The sequence below is a fragment of the Phoenix dactylifera genome, chromosome 3 (assembly GCF_009389715.1).
Source record: "Phoenix dactylifera cultivar Barhee BC4 chromosome 3, palm_55x_up_171113_PBpolish2nd_filt_p, whole genome shotgun sequence".
Taxonomy (NCBI): domain Eukaryota; kingdom Viridiplantae; phylum Streptophyta; class Magnoliopsida; order Arecales; family Arecaceae; genus Phoenix; species Phoenix dactylifera.
In genome coordinates, this window is record NC_052394.1 from 4,960,242 (window position 1) to 4,975,461 (window position 15,220).

At 39.5% G+C, this 15,220-nt stretch overlaps 2 protein-coding genes across 2 annotated transcripts; one reads left to right on the forward strand and one right to left on the reverse strand.

Moving 5' to 3' along the window:
• Positions 1-1,925: 1,925 nt before the first annotated feature.
• On the forward strand, positions 1,926-6,255 carry LOC103702221 (protein DETOXIFICATION 53-like). The gene is made up of 2 exons (XM_039124354.1): positions 1,926-2,354; positions 4,736-6,255. The coding sequence occupies exons 1-2, from the start codon at positions 2,229-2,231 to the stop codon at positions 6,113-6,115; spliced, it is 1,506 nt and encodes a 501-aa protein (XP_038980282.1). The 5' UTR covers positions 1,926-2,228; the 3' UTR covers positions 6,116-6,255.
• A 717-nt stretch (positions 6,256-6,972) lies between these two features.
• Positions 6,973-13,441, reverse strand: LOC103702123 (UDP-xylose transporter 3-like). The gene is made up of 8 exons (XM_008784421.4): positions 13,136-13,441; positions 12,888-13,043; positions 10,396-10,580; positions 9,718-9,785; positions 9,036-9,168; positions 8,745-8,906; positions 8,384-8,659; positions 6,973-7,375 (listed from the first exon to the last, which is right to left on the reverse strand). The coding sequence occupies exons 2-8, from the start codon at positions 13,006-13,008 to the stop codon at positions 7,259-7,261; spliced, it is 1,062 nt and encodes a 353-aa protein (XP_008782643.1). The 5' UTR covers positions 13,009-13,043; positions 13,136-13,441; the 3' UTR covers positions 6,973-7,258.
• Positions 13,442-15,220: the final 1,779 nt, after the last annotated feature.

Sequence of the window (15,220 nt, forward strand, 5' to 3'; positions counted from 1 at the left end):
TATCTTGATGTCGATAATTTCACATGTTACATTAATAAACCCATTACAAAGGAAAATAATGGATGTACGTTTGCAATCCACGTAGCAACAAACTTCATGGTCCTGAAATTGAATGACCAAAAGGCCTAAGTAAACTAATTTTTAAGAGATCACATTAAAATTTTTTAGATTGATTTTTCGGTCAAGTGTTTATCTTTGTTTTGATATTCTCTAATATAAAAGCGAGATGAGTAGCCATTTAGAGCAAGATATTTTAGAGTTTGCAACATCATGGTCAATTAGAACTAAAAGTCAACTAGGTGGGTAAATGATAAATGATTTAATCATTTAGCAATAATTAACAGAAAAAAAGGAATGGATATTTCCACAAATGCTACTGCATAATCCAATATTTTCTTTGTTGCAACCTAATAGAGCAACTTTTAAACAAAGCCTTAAAAACATGCATTAACAAGCTCTCTGTAATTAGAAAAAGAAAAGAAAATGAGAATCACTATCTGTACAAACAACATTAAAATACATAGATTGTTGATAATTAGCATTTTCTCCTCATCCACCATTTTGTTGTCTTAACAAGTACCTTTGTTGATTAATAGATAGTTCTCTAGTTAAACGGACAACACCTAGGACATAACTAATACCTATGTCTTAAGTTTAAAAAGCGAATGTTATGAAAAATACAAATCTTGATTATAATTAAATTAGTTCATAATTATTATTAAAAAGAAAAAAGAGGTCTAAAATGTGTTGAAGCCATGTTGGAATGAGACCACTAAGTGGAAACTTTAGCAAAGATCATCGAATCCCATATACAACAACCTACACAATAAGGGCAAAAGAAGAAGCTTAAACTTTTCTTAAGAAAGGAGTATCTCAATACTCGAGACACCTGCCATTATCGGGTCTGGAGAAGGTTAGATGTATGCAACTTTACCCTGTACATAGAAAGATTATTTTTATGCTTTAGACCCATTACTTCTAAGTCATAATAGACTAATATTACTGTTGCGCCAAGACTCACTCTTTTAAGCTTAAAATTTTCTAAGCTAAATTATTATTGTAGGCATTTAGCCTATCCAGATTTTCAAGAGCAAAGCTACCGGTCCAAATTTTGAAAGATTTATTAGGATTAGATAATACTTTAGAGCACCTGTTAAATGCACAAATTTTTTTTTTTTGCTTATTGATGCAACTTAATGTCCTTTTGCGTCGTGTCAGTTCTCAAGAGTTATATCAGTTGTCTATAACCACGTCGCAAGAGTACATTCGTCTACACGAAATACGCACCATTTGTATTACTTTTTAAGAGTTCAAAGATATCGTCTTGTCGTATTAATGCTGGCTTGGCAACCTGAAATCTGACTATCCCTATGTATCATGCCAATTGTTATAAGTTACACCAATCATCTAACAACATGTTGTAGGAGAACTTTTCATATCTATGGAATGGGCACCATTAACATTACTCTCTAAGGAACAACATCATCTTGTATCTAGGGTTTAGTTCAAGCTTCTATATAACCTTGTAATGAAATTTTCCATTATTTTTGTATTCTCTACAATTGGGTGAACTTTCCTCTATCATTACCACCCGTCCATGTAGACCATAGTGTGGAAGTAGTAAATGCTAGTTATTTTATTTTTATTTCTATTTCTCTTTGCCAGATAATTTTAGGCCTAAAGCTCGGCCTTTCATATATATATTAAAAAAAAATGATAACCCTAGGTCTAAAGCTGCAGCACAAGATTTCCAAACCCGGCGTCACTAAGGAAACGTAACGCCAATGTCGTCAACTGTTGGGCGTTCTTTAATAACCATCTTCCCTCAAAAAACAAAATATATAAGGATTTCATATTCCCTTGGGCAGCGCAGTTTTGTAGGTTTTTGTTCCCTTCTCCAATTTCCATTTCCGAAGGCAGGACACACCACACCCACTCAGCGTCCCCCCGCCCCCCCCTCCCCTCTCTCTCAACCCCTGCTTTTCCTGCTTTTGTCCTTCTCCGTCTCAAGAAGACAGCGCAGCGCATGGTGTTGGATATATGAAGGTTTGGTTTGGAGTGGTATCCCACCTCTCAATCATCCTATAAAAAATCCACACTTTGTTTCGCCTCCCTCTCTCTTCTTTGGTTCCTTCTCTTGTTGGTTTTCCCTTCCTCTTCTCTTTTATCGTCTCATCAAAAGAACCATTACCATCTTGATTTACCCACCCACTTCTCTTCTTGAGATCATGATGTACCACAACAAGGAGTCACTATATGGTGGGGGTTTGGCTGAAGGAGGGGATGAGGAAAACAAGATGACTAGAGGAGAAGAGAAGAAGATGGCTAATGAATCCTTGCCAAATATCAATGAGGTAATCCCAATGCACATACATCCTTTCTTTCTTTAGTTTTTGTTTCTTTTTCTGTTTCCTGAACAAGTTATACATTTCCATTCATAGTTCTGTGATTTATTTGTTAGAGAATCATGAGGAAAGAGAGAGGCTGGATGGTGGACGACATCCCTCTCTCTCTCTCTTTCCAAACTCTTCTTTCTTTTCTTTTTTTCCAAAAAGAATAATGGTGTACAAGTTAGAGGTAAAATGATGGAAGATGGAAGTGTATAGAGGTGCCAAACTGCAATGGAGGCCTCGAGCACAGTTGGTACTTGTCTTATACGGACCTGCCATCCTTTGCTGAGCTGGGCTTGAGAGCAAGGGCAAGGTTTGACACACCCTCCCCTGATACACCCACACGCACACACGCACACGTTGCATGTGGGGCTCACTCGCAGCGTTGCGTGTGGGGCTCATGCACGGTGGAGCCCTTCTGTCAACAAAAGTTTTTCTGTTGGTTACATAAGAAGTTTTGTACCAACTGTTTGCATGAGAGTAATTGCGAAGAGCCAAGCCAAAGGCTGATCTCACCCGGCAAGCATGATTCATTTGAGATTAATTTGTTTGCATTTTGAGTGACCTGCAGGTAAGTCCTCAGACTGTTTAGGTTTTGGATCGAACTCTCTCTCCTCCTCCTCCTCCTCCTTCTTCCAAAGCTTTGGAAGCTAAACTTCCTTTGAAACCTCCATTTTTGCTCTGTTCATCATTTGGCTGTCAGCTGCTGATGTTTTCAGGCTGTTTTTCAAACCACCCCTGTTTTCTACGCCCTTTCCATTCTCTAACCTGCTGAAACTCCAACAGCACTTCCTGTGCTGTTCCACCTTCTGTACATTGTAATCTGTACATATATTGTTTCTCTCACTTAAAAAAATTTGGGTGGCATTGGCCTCCGTTAGTCAATGGTGTGGCTGGGGGGCATTCATTGAACTCGTCCTCAGAGGGTTTTTTTGAGGGGGGCCCATCTTTCCTTCGGAAATTCTGTTATTAAACTACATTTATTGCATATTTAATGTATGAGTTGGTTAATGTTATTCAACCATTTTTGTTTAGAAGTTTGAATGTTTGGTCATGCAGTCCTGCCCTGGAATTTCCTATGCTAAAGATGTAGTTTTTCGTGCACCTCAAACTCAAGAGTCAAGACTACCTTGTTACTTGTCCGCTGATGCCATACTGAATTTTTAGCTAGTCTATTTACTCTTGGTGAACATAGAAAATCCTTAAAAGACTAGGATAATCTCCATTTGATGAATGATGCCATGCCCACATACAAAAAGTTCTTAAGGGCTTTTATTTACTTGTGCACCGGCATACAGACACTGATCAGAAGCATAATCTCCATCTAATGAATGAAGTCACGTCTTGCCACGCCAGCATGTAAATTAAAAGTGATGGAGTTATACGTAGGCATGATATTATTTTAGGATGAGATGTCCTTCTGCCGTGGATCCCACTTCCTCATGGCACTTTTCTTTAATGGTCACCATGTTTGTGTTTCTGAGTCCGGCTCCTGGCTCCTCTCATGGGGTCATGGAGTCATGTTTAGCTACCCCCGGATGGGTTGGCAGGAGTCGCTGGGTACGTTGCTCGAGTTAATTGTTAAAAAGGACTACGAGACAGGAAATAAAGAGGTTGTGAACGCTAGTCGCAAAAGCTCGTAGTCCCTGAGGGTTGTTTGGACGCTAGCCATCTTGCCAGCTCCAGGGCGCACAAAAAGCGCTCGGCAATGGTTTATCTTTATACTGTTAGCGAACGGGAAATAAATGTTTCCTTAGGATATGGACAGTCTTGTATCGAGCTTTGAGAGCTGTGCCAGAGTTTTCAAAAGACCCCATGCAGCGGCCAAGCATTTTACTGCACGTCGCAAAATTAACGCGTGCGGTGCTCGCTAGCGGTTGAGTGGTAGGTCCCGGGGAGAACCTGCAGCCATTGCCGGGCTAAAAGTAGAGCTAGGTTCAAGCCACTGTTACCCCATATTGAGTGCAGCTAGCTGGCCTTGTCTGTGCCAATTGGTCCCCTGTTCACAAAGCTGATGGAAGGACGGGTGGGAAACATGGAGAGATAATACCCCCAAACTGCCACTTGAGTTGCATGTAAGCTCCTAACTCCATTGCCCAATTCGCATAAAATAAAATGATGAAAGCCAGCTCAAAATTGGACTCCAGATGGGGTTTTTTTTGGTAAAATACATGGAGCGTGGTTGAATGATAAGTTGCAATTAAAGACATCATTAGATGGGATGTAAACCAAATGTACTAGTCCTTTAATAAACTCTCTATCTCCCTCGCAATCTGCTGCTCCTTTCTGCGTTCATTTAATTTCTGCTTACTAAACAACTGCGCTTTGTTGGTGATTTGATGCAGGCAGTGGAGGAACTCAACTCACTGTACCAAATCGTATGGCCCATAGTGATGACAAGCTTCCTCCTCTATTCCAGGTCAGTCATCGCAATGCTCTTTCTGGGCCACCTTGGTGATGTCGAGCTCGCCGGAGGATCGCTCGCCATTGCCTTTGCCAACATCACCGGCTACTCCGTCGTCAAGGGACTGGCCATGGGCATGGACCCCATTTGCGCCCAGGCCTTTGGAGCCAAGCGGTGGGCCGTCCTCAGCCAGACTTTCCAAAAGACCATCCTCCTCCTATTCCTCTCGACTATACCTATCTCTGTCCTCTGGGTCAACATGGAGCCCATTCTTCTGCACCTGGGCCAGGACCCAGCAATCTTACCCTCAGCAAAGGATTACCTTCTATTCTCCCTCCCTGACCTCCTAGCCCAATCCTTCCTCCATCCGCTAAGAATTTTCTTACGAGCCCAAAGCCTCACCACCCCTCTTACCTTCTGTGCTGCCTTGGCCCTCATCCTCCACATCCCCATCAACTGGCTCCTGATTTCATACTTTAATCTGGGAGTAAAAGGAGTGGCTCTAGCCTCAGCTCTGAACACAGTGAACATCAATATGGGCCTAGTGGCCTACCTGATGCTATCCGAGAAAGCTCTTAAACCATGGCATGGAGCCTCGCTTGCATGCTTCCAAGGATGGGCACCCCTTGTCAAGCTCGCCGCCCCGAGCATGGCATCTGTGTGCCTTGAATGGTGGTGGTATGAGGTGATGCTGATTCTCTGTGGCCTTCTATCTCAACCCCAGCCCAGTGTGGCGGCCATGGGCATTTTGATACAAACCACAGGCCTCATTTACGTCATCCCCTCATCTCTCGGCATGGGCCTGTCAACTCGGGTGGGCCATGAGCTGGGCGCAGGCCAGCCGGCTCGGGCCCGACGTGCGGCGGGAGTGGGCCTCGCGGTGGCGGCGGTCTTTGGGCTCGCGGCATTGGTGTTCACGGTGGCCGTCAGAGGCGTGTGGGGGAGGATGTTCACCGGCGAGACGAGAATCCTAGCACTGACCGCGGCGGTGCTGCCAATCGTCGGGTTCTGCGAGCTCGGGAACTGCCCACAGACGGCGGGCTGCGGGGTTCTGAGAGGGACTGCCCGGCCCACGTTGGGGGCGAACATTAATTTTAGCTCGTTTTATCTTGTTGGGCTTCCAGTAGCCGCCGTGGCGGGGTTCAGGCTCGGGCTGGGGTTTATTGGGCTGTGGGTTGGCCTCGTGGCGGCCCAGGCCTCCTGTGTGAGCCTGATGCTGTGTGCGGTGGCGCGGACGGATTGGGAGGCGCAGGTGGAGAGGGCGGAGGAGCTGACGAGGGGTGGGGATGAGAATGACTTGGAGGCCAGCCTTCTTGTCTGACGAGTATACTACCAATGGAAGTGGTGTTGGAAAATAAGCAGCATGGATTGACTGTGCAAATCTTCCAGGGCTGATGTTTCAATAGAATGGGAGCATATTGTTGTACATGGACTCCTCAAATAAAAGATCCGAATTTCGTACCAATTTATATATATATATATATATAGATATACATATGTATGTACATGTATATAGATATACATATGTATGTACATGTATCTAGATATACATATGTATGTACATGTATCTAGATATACATATGAATGTACATGTATATGTATGTAGATATACATATGTACGTATGTATACGTATACGTGTACGCAGACGTACATGTACGCGTGTGTATATATATACGTGTACGTATATACGTGTGTATACGTGTGTATATATATATATATATATATATATATATATATATATATATATATATATATATATATATATCAGAATTTGCAGTTTTATAAACTTTTTTTTTGTTGATGAACTGAGAGGAACTTTTAGACATAAATAGTTTTATTTGATTTGTTGGGAAACATAATAATCCTAAGTTAATTGGAAAAAGAATTACTTGTACAAGCGGACAATAAACAGGACTACCGCTACAAATAAGAGATTTGCATTTCTATAAATTAGGGAAAGTGAACATTTAGGATTTATGAGGCTAGGATACAAGGAATACTGGCTAAATGTGCCAGACAAAGGTCTGGAATTAAAATCAAAATGTGGGAAGAATTCCTCAAGATCCAGAATCAGGATTCTTTGCTGTTAACTTTCAAGAGCACAGGAAGAGAATGCACAGATTCTTTCAGTTCTCAGGTATACTGGATTTGTCAAAATGATTTGATTGGAAATAAGAGGCATGAAGAAGAGCTTTTGCTTTTATTGTAAAAAGTGAAAAGTCTGGATTTAAAATCACAATTTTGGGGCAGTACCCATGACAAGAATTAAATTCTTTACTGTTAACTTATAAAAGCAGGGGAAAATACATAGGAAAACGCGTTTGATCCTTTCAGTTCTCAAGTACTGGTTTTGTAAAAATGATTTGAATGTACAAGCAGGTGGGTCACATCTTCTAACCCATATAATATAATGGCATCCCGTAAGTTTAGATCCATGTATGATGTTGTAGAACAGGGCATATTTCACGCACGCAAATCTTTGTCTGAGCTCCACACTGGGGCTTTTGTAGCGGCAGCATCTGTTGCTACAGCAGGTCCATTTTCAACAGTGAGTAAAGGATCAGACTCACTTTCTTTTACCTGAAATAGGAGAAAAAATAAATTAGTATCGAGTAAATATGATGAGGTATCATGTTTCAGATTAAGAAGAGATCCAGAGAAATAGCAAAATCTAGTTAAAGACAAAGTCTGCTCCAATCATTGAGTATGCCATAATGTCCTGATCGTCTGACTTCACTTGAATTAACACTCCTCATACAATTAAAGCATTAAGGATATTTGCAGAAAAAAAGTGTCATGCATCTATTCAATTTATTTATACCCAAAGTGTCATGCATCTATTCAATTTATTTATACCCCCCCGCCCCCCACCCCCCCCCTCAATCTTCCCAAATCTCAGTTTTAGCATCAGCCACTATGATATACTAATTATATGCCAGAGGCAGTAGCTAAACACAATCATAGAAGCAACCTTTGGAACGGAAATGAACGATGAATTTCATAAATTGGGCAAATACCATGGAACCATCATGAAGTGGTTGGATTTGAACTGGCAACAAAATGCTGCTATTAATAAAGCTATATACCGTTCAGACATGGCACAGCAACTGTTCTCTAGCCCTGATAATAGAGATGAACTAGCATCTGAAAAATGACTGATTTGTTTTCAGATATCACAATATTACTGCTGGTCCATCATGTTTCTCTATATTAGTTTTGAATGATATAACATCCTTATTACTATACTGCCATGTTTTTATCTCCTCAAAATTATTACTTCAGCATATGCCGATACTCAAAGATTCTCATTTTCCACGCATAAATAAATCTTACCAGTACATGTATACTCATAACAATCTTTAAGCAGCATAATAAAATGTGCCTGACTTTACAATAATGTATCTAAATATTACCTAGCTCCTTGATAAGCATTAAAGATAAAATAATGTGAGCATGAAGGATAAATTATGACCAAGGAAATGAAGCCAAATTCTACTAAAATGTCCATGATGATCAAAGCACATATCCAAGCAGTCAAAAATCTGGAAAGTGATGCAACATGGAGGATATATTAAAAGTCAGTAGTACCTCTGATATCTGAGCAGCAGATGCTTCACTAGCTTTTTGCTGGCTCTCAATTGTAAAGAAATAAGAATACAAGATCATCCCAACTAATGCAACTAGAATTCCAAATATGTTTCTCCAGCTAAATGGATCATGAAGTAAAACATAACCAAAAACCAGGACAAGGCAAGTTTTCAGATGGCCCAAGACTTGATAGGTGACAGGTGATGTCTTTCCAATTACTAGAAATGTACTGAAGTTCACAGAGACTGATATTAGGCATGACAGCACAATGAAAATCTGCAACAAAAAAAGAACTATAAAAATAGAAAACAATATTATACGACAAAGAGATACTTTGCCACATTCTGTGATAAATACTTACCAGAACTTGAGGTGTATACTTGAAAGCAAAAACATTTTGGTTTGTCAAAAGACCATCAAGAAATGGACCAACGACAAACAGAGTCAATGCTTGATAAGGACAAGATTGGTACAAAAGTTGTGTGGAAGACACCTTAAACTTCTTCTGAATAGTGTTGGTCATCTGAGAAGAACTGGTTAAGGCCTATGACAAGTACCAACACCATGATTCAACAGCGAAAACTACAATATTAAGTTTTCATGTTAAGATGACCCAATAAGAAATCTAGTCAATGTTATTACTGAAGGATACAATTTGAGCGATGCAAGTTGTAACAACTGCAAGCAGAGATAGTACAGATCCCAGAACATTGAGCTGCAGATCTGTGACAGTCGCAATTCCAACACCCAAAAGAAGGATAGCAAGTGAGAGCTGGATTTTCCTACTGCAATAACAAGGATAATATATTAATCAAATAAATCACAAACATTTCATAAAGATCAAGATTCATACATGAATCGGACAACATAAGTTCTTGCTCCAAAGGTCCTATCAAGTACACATTTTGAGGTTGGTTATAGTTAGACAAACAGAATGGGAAAAACTTATGTGATTCATTGCAAAAGAAATCTCTGAATGATCTATCACAAGTTTTTACACAAACTTAATATATGTTTGGTGCATTTAAATGCGAGTTTATTTCAACTGATCATTAACTAACACTTAACAAGTTACTATTTTATCATTCCCATAACAACAAAAGTAAAAGTTCACTTTAGGGCTCAAAGACTGCATATGCTCTTTAGGGCTTTCCCTATATGTATAACCAATACTAATCAGCATGAAGGTTTTATGTTGCTTAAAGATTTGAATGCGGATGTAATCCATTAGCTTGAAATAATAAGACAGAGTTCAATTAATTCATTAAGTTCATTGAACAGTATTTACTGTATATTACTGTGTAACTTTGGTGTCAATAGATGTTGAAACAGACCTGAACTTCTTCATGAGAAAAAGAGTTTCCAGTAAAACAGTGCAAGGAATGATTGCCAACTTTGTCATCTGGAGTGAAAAAGACAAGTTAGAAGCCAACCAATGAATCAAATTATAAGAAAAAAAATTCAAGTTTCAATAGTATTATAACGAAGACATAACAGGGGTTACAGCCAGAAGCAGCACATATAATTTATACAGCATAAGATGGGGAAAAAGCAAGGTAGCTAAGCATAAACCAAGGGACCAGTATGAAATTTCTGTATTTTAATAAACGTTGAGGACTGGCAATATTAAAGCACCATTTCCCTTGGCCAGCAGTAAATGCACATGAACAGTTAAAGAATATAACAATATATATAAGTTACAGGGAATTGTAAATTATCGTGCTTCCATAATGGCATCTTCCCAATAAGGAACAGAAATATTGTGCCCAATAACATTCGCAATTTTTAAATACCAAGAACAGTAGATGAAGCAATATGTAGTATGGTTAATATTGTGTTCGTATCAGAATAAATAGAATAAAATGATGACGGCATCAAGTAATAATATTGCATCAAGATATTGCTGTTGATATATTGTCTTATGCAACAGGCTAAGACGCATGATGTATTCATTCAAAGTAATATTACTTAAAATACATTATTCAGTCAAGAAAAAAGAAGACAACATGTACCTGATAAAAACCGACAGAATTGAAACCCAAGCTTAAGTTTAATAGCCCAATAGAGATTCCATTAAGTACTCCAAAGCCCATTACCAGCCTTGCATCAAAAGGTTTGTGCTCAAATAGTTTCATCAATAATGCCACATGAAGGGAACAGAATGTGACCAGGAGATGCCAACTTGTCAGAGTGGTGGCTGCAAATAGGCAGGGGTAAGCAAATCATAATTTTCAACCATACCAGCTATATCTAGTGATAAAAAATGCAAGCTTTGCCATCTGTAAAACATTCAATTTGTAATTATACATAAAGCAGTCAAATTTATGCCTCCAAACTTCTTAAAGGCAAAGAGTAACAACAAAAGAATAACCACACAAAGCAGAAATCCAATTTGGTCAAACTATACATTGCAGACTTCCTGTGGTGTTTCTTTTTCTTTTCTTTTTGCTTTTTTTCTTCTTTGAGTGCTACCACAAGGTAACAAAGCAGGGGAGATGAGTTTGGTTTTGAATATCAAATCATAATTTCAATGATCAGGTTAAAGCTTGAGAAATGAAATACTACATTCAAGGAAAGGAAATGTTTACTTGCATTACCCTTCAGGAGTGAACATGTTTAAATCATTAATGCATGCAAATAGACACTGAGATCCTCACAGACTAGGTTATGTAATTCAGCATTCCAATCAAGTGCTGCCCATTCAACAACGCTTGCATTTCCTTCTCATACTAATTTCTCATGACCTACCCTAGTACTCAACATAAAAATAACTATTAGAATACTGCAATGCTTTAAAATTCTAAATCTCATTGGCTTGGGGTTTATGTTCAAGTTCATCTGCCACAATCAATTTTGCTTTGGTCTACCAGACTGGGGCTGACTACAGTTTTTACTGCTCCTCAACATTCCTGAATTACTAAAGAATGTTACATATTCCTATGTATTAAGCAACAAAAAAACTTGTCTTCCAATATACATGTTACTGAGTTTCATAGAAAATTAATAGCCTTTTAGGGCCTCATTGCCTTCAGCACTATAATCCTCTGTGAGAATATTGTCGATTTTTTTTTGCAAATGTATGCCTTTATATTGATATCGATATTCGATATTCTATATTGATATATCTATATCTATATTTGTATGTTGATATATCTGGATCTGTATCGATATATCTATATCTGTATTGATATGTCTATATCTATATCCATAGCCATATTGATATCGATATCGATATCCATATCCATATCTATAATTCTATGAGTAGAATATTATGTTCTAACTTCATGCCTGTTTTCATTACATGGAAAACAAAGTTTGAATTTATGTCTTACTACTTGTGCAAGTGCTTGAAAGTAACATGCATATAAGTTCAAAGGCACCGATCTGTGCATATATTTTTTAATAAGATATTAAAAATGTAAGTACTATGTAGCAGTATCTTTACTGTCATCTTATCTTTCCTTCCAAAACAGACCTATAGTATATGGCTTGGCTAATCTTATTCCTCTATGGATTAAAGAACCAAGATCTGTAAAATTCTCAATTGTCAAGGGCTAATACGTGGTGTCATATGGAACAAACAACAATGTTAAGAATAACCTTGGATTTCATGATTCACATCCTGTTCAAAGCCCTTTTTCAGTCCAATGAATAATCCAGCTTCTTCCCCACATGGCCACATCTCCTTATGCATTTGCATACGAGATCTCTTGCACTTCCCATTTGTCATTCCCACATTTCCCTCTTTATGCCATAATTTTAGTTAGTTAACAAGTAGGAAGAGTGCAACAGAAGTGTCCCACACATCCACATAGAAAGCATGCCATGTACAGACATCCTTCCTTCTCATTTGATATTATACATTGTTGTCTTCAGTTATCAAATGATTATTAACAAACCTTTGAAGCCTTTCAATCTTCAGCAAGCTTGGGACGTTTCATCTGTTATTCAGATGTAAAACCAGCTATCTCGTCAATAGGGAAACTTACATCATCCTGAATTTATGCAGCTGATACTTTTCAACTCCATAATTACATCTTCCTCCCATAATCGGTCACCGACCAATGGCCAGAAGATTCCAACTTTTCATATGTTCAGATCCATCAAATTCCTTCAATTCTAAACCAAACAAAGACCCTCACTAGATGTCAAGAGTTGGAAAGTTGGAAAAGCATTCTTCTAGTGAATCCCAAAAAAAAAAACTTTTAAACTAAAATTGATTTTTTTAGGGAGACAACTAGAACCACAATGCAGCAAACGACCAAAAAAGCCACCAATAAGTCTCTACAGATGTCCGCATGCTATCTGACAAAATTTGCAAGAAACAATTAAAACCCAATCAATTCCGCTGAATCACCAAAAACTATACTAAACATGCAGTCACTGTAAAATCTGACATTCTTTACAAACAAAAGCCAAGGTCGAACCCAACTGAAAGTCCTTCAGTTTCTTTTACTAACAGCAAAAATTACAAAACCAAAGTGCAAATCGTTAGATCTCTCACCAAATGTGAAGCCAAGGGAGCTGATGAGCGCTTTGTTACAGATCACAATCGACACCGACGAGACCACCGACAGGCTCAGCGCGCCAACGGTCCCCAACTGGAACCGCGCATCCTCGCCCATCTCCACTCCAACGAATCCCCTCTCAGCTCCAAGATCTGGCCCTCCCCACCATCAGATCAAACTCCCCAAAATAAAATCTAATCCGAAAACAACAACAAAATTGATGACAATTAACAGCAAAATTCACCTCATTCAGCTCAGCCGCCACGCCTCGAAGAGTAATTCAGCTAAAATTAACTGAATAAAAAACTTTCGAAACTTCAGATCTGATCAGAGATAGAAACGAAGGGAGAGGACGCGGCGAAATTTCCCCCTTTTCTCCCTCGGATGGGAGAATTGACTTCTATTTATATGGAAGTCTCTCTCTCTCTCTCTCTCTCTCTCTCTCTCTCTCTCTGTGCGTCGAAGAAACCTCAGGCGAATAGCAGCTCGAACGATCAGTGGAACGAAGTGATCACGTTGGTCCCTTTTTGGTCTTTTTCTTTATTGGTGACTATGTCTGTTTTAAAAATAATATACGCTTCCTTTTCATCGCCGGCGACAGCAGGGTTCGACGAGGTGAGAAAAAAAAAGGGAATTTAAAAATAACCAACGGAAATTAGGTAAAGGCGTGGCGGATTTTTTAAGTAATATATGATGCTGTCGAGTAGATAAAAGAAACCCATTTAGTTACCACTGCCAGTCTTGAGAGGATGAGACGTGGGCCCCGGCCTGATTGGGAGATCATTCTGTGGTGTGGTGTTCATGGGTGCTAATGGAAGATTAAGGTCCCAAAATAACGGGGAGGGAATGAGCGAGTGCCAGCTTTAGGTGCACCCACCGCGGGCATCAAACGGTTGGTAGGAGGTTGACAAAAAGGCGGGTGTTTGATTAGTGGTATCATTCCTGCTAAATGCTGAGCTGGCAGCACTCTTATGGTTTAATTCACGCGCTGTAATTGCCGATTGGAAATCGTTGATGGACCACGATCCAAGTAAAGCTGCAAATGAATCGGTTAACCTGTAACCTAACCCGATCCACTTAGATCTGGCTCGGTCCGGTTTGGAAGACCCATAGAGACTGGTTGGATCTTAAAATTGAATTATTTTATTTTTCGGATTGAAGGCTTCACCTAATCCAACCTAATTGAAATTTGGATAATTTAGAGTTTTCAATCCTACGACCCGATCTGATCCGAATCTGTAAAATTATTTAGACTCGTGGGGTACAAACACAAGTTCTGAAGCTATAGATGGGTTGACTAGAACCAAATCTGCCCCGAACCTGAACTGGATCAAACCCAGACTCGAACTCAATCCGAATTTTTTGGGTTGGGTCTGGATTATATATAGACCCAACCTGATCCGAATAACCCGTTAAGTCAAAAATTGTAGCGGTTGATCCGATCCGACCCGATCCGATCTTCTATTAAATCGGATCTGGGTCCAAAATTAGAACTCGAACAAAAAAATCGGATTGGGCCGGGGGTCACTCATGACCCAACTTGATCCAACCCATTTGCACCCCTCATCCTAGGGTAATATTTGATTTCTTTGGTAACGTGGCATGTGGTCTAGCGGAATCCAGGAATTCTTGTATGATTGTAACTTTTAATTCAAAGACCATTGTAAGATCGTAGCTAGACTTTCAGTGGCATGCGTTTTCTAACTTGCAAACACTGATTTCGAGAGTTTTATTATAATTATGGGCCTCTACGAGATTTCAATTTCACGCACACATATTGAAATTCCTATACAGTCCATGGATTTATAGACATCATTGGTGTTAGAACATGGATTGCAGGAAAAACTAGAGAACACAATCTTGAATTTTCGTTGGAACTAGCAGATAAGGTACAAGTGGGTCCGCTGACTCTTGTTTGCTTTCTCATACGAGTCCGGTTATACTTTGCATCCTCCCGACAGCTTTAGAATTTGGGTTTGACACGTAACAGCTAAATAGGGGTGCGGGGATTCATGCCGGTATGTGTTTAATCCTATACCGGTCATTCACTGGATAAATCTTAAATATTTATACATGTTCAAGGAACCCAAATAATATCTTCCGGCTAGTCATTATGGATGAGATCCTAAGTTATTACAAATAGTATCAAAGCGGATCCGGCCTATAACCTATGTGGACGAAGGAACACTGCATCACGGATCCATTGGGGCTGACCACGAGCTGATCGTGGCGTTTGTGTTTACATTTGAAACAATTTGAACCTTTAGCCTGACGAAGACATCAGGGCTTGAATGAGGGAGTATGTGAGGATCCGTACCAGCATGTGTTT

What these genes read in the sequence shown, in the direction of transcription:
- LOC103702221 (XM_039124354.1), top strand. Translation starts at nt 2,229, where the DNA reads ATGATGTACCACAACAAGGAGTCACTATATGGTGGGGGTTTGGCTGAA. An exon ending in CCTTGCCAAATATCAATGAG is followed by an intron (nt 2,355 to 4,735) that starts GTAATCCCAATG and finishes GATTTGATGCAG; the next exon opens with GCAGTGGAGGAACTCAACTC.
- LOC103702123 (XM_008784421.4), bottom strand. Translation starts at nt 13,008, where the DNA reads ATGGGCGAGGATGCGCGGTTCCAGTTGGGGACCGTTGGCGCGCTGAGC. An exon ending in ATTCTGTCGGTTTTTATCAG is followed by an intron (nt 9,786 to 10,395) that starts GTACATGTTGTC and finishes TTTTCACTCCAG; the next exon opens with ATGACAAAGTTGGCAATCAT. An exon ending in TTTCTCATGAAGAAGTTCAG is followed by an intron (nt 9,169 to 9,717) that starts GTCTGTTTCAAC and finishes TTGTTATTGCAG; the next exon opens with TAGGAAAATCCAGCTCTCAC.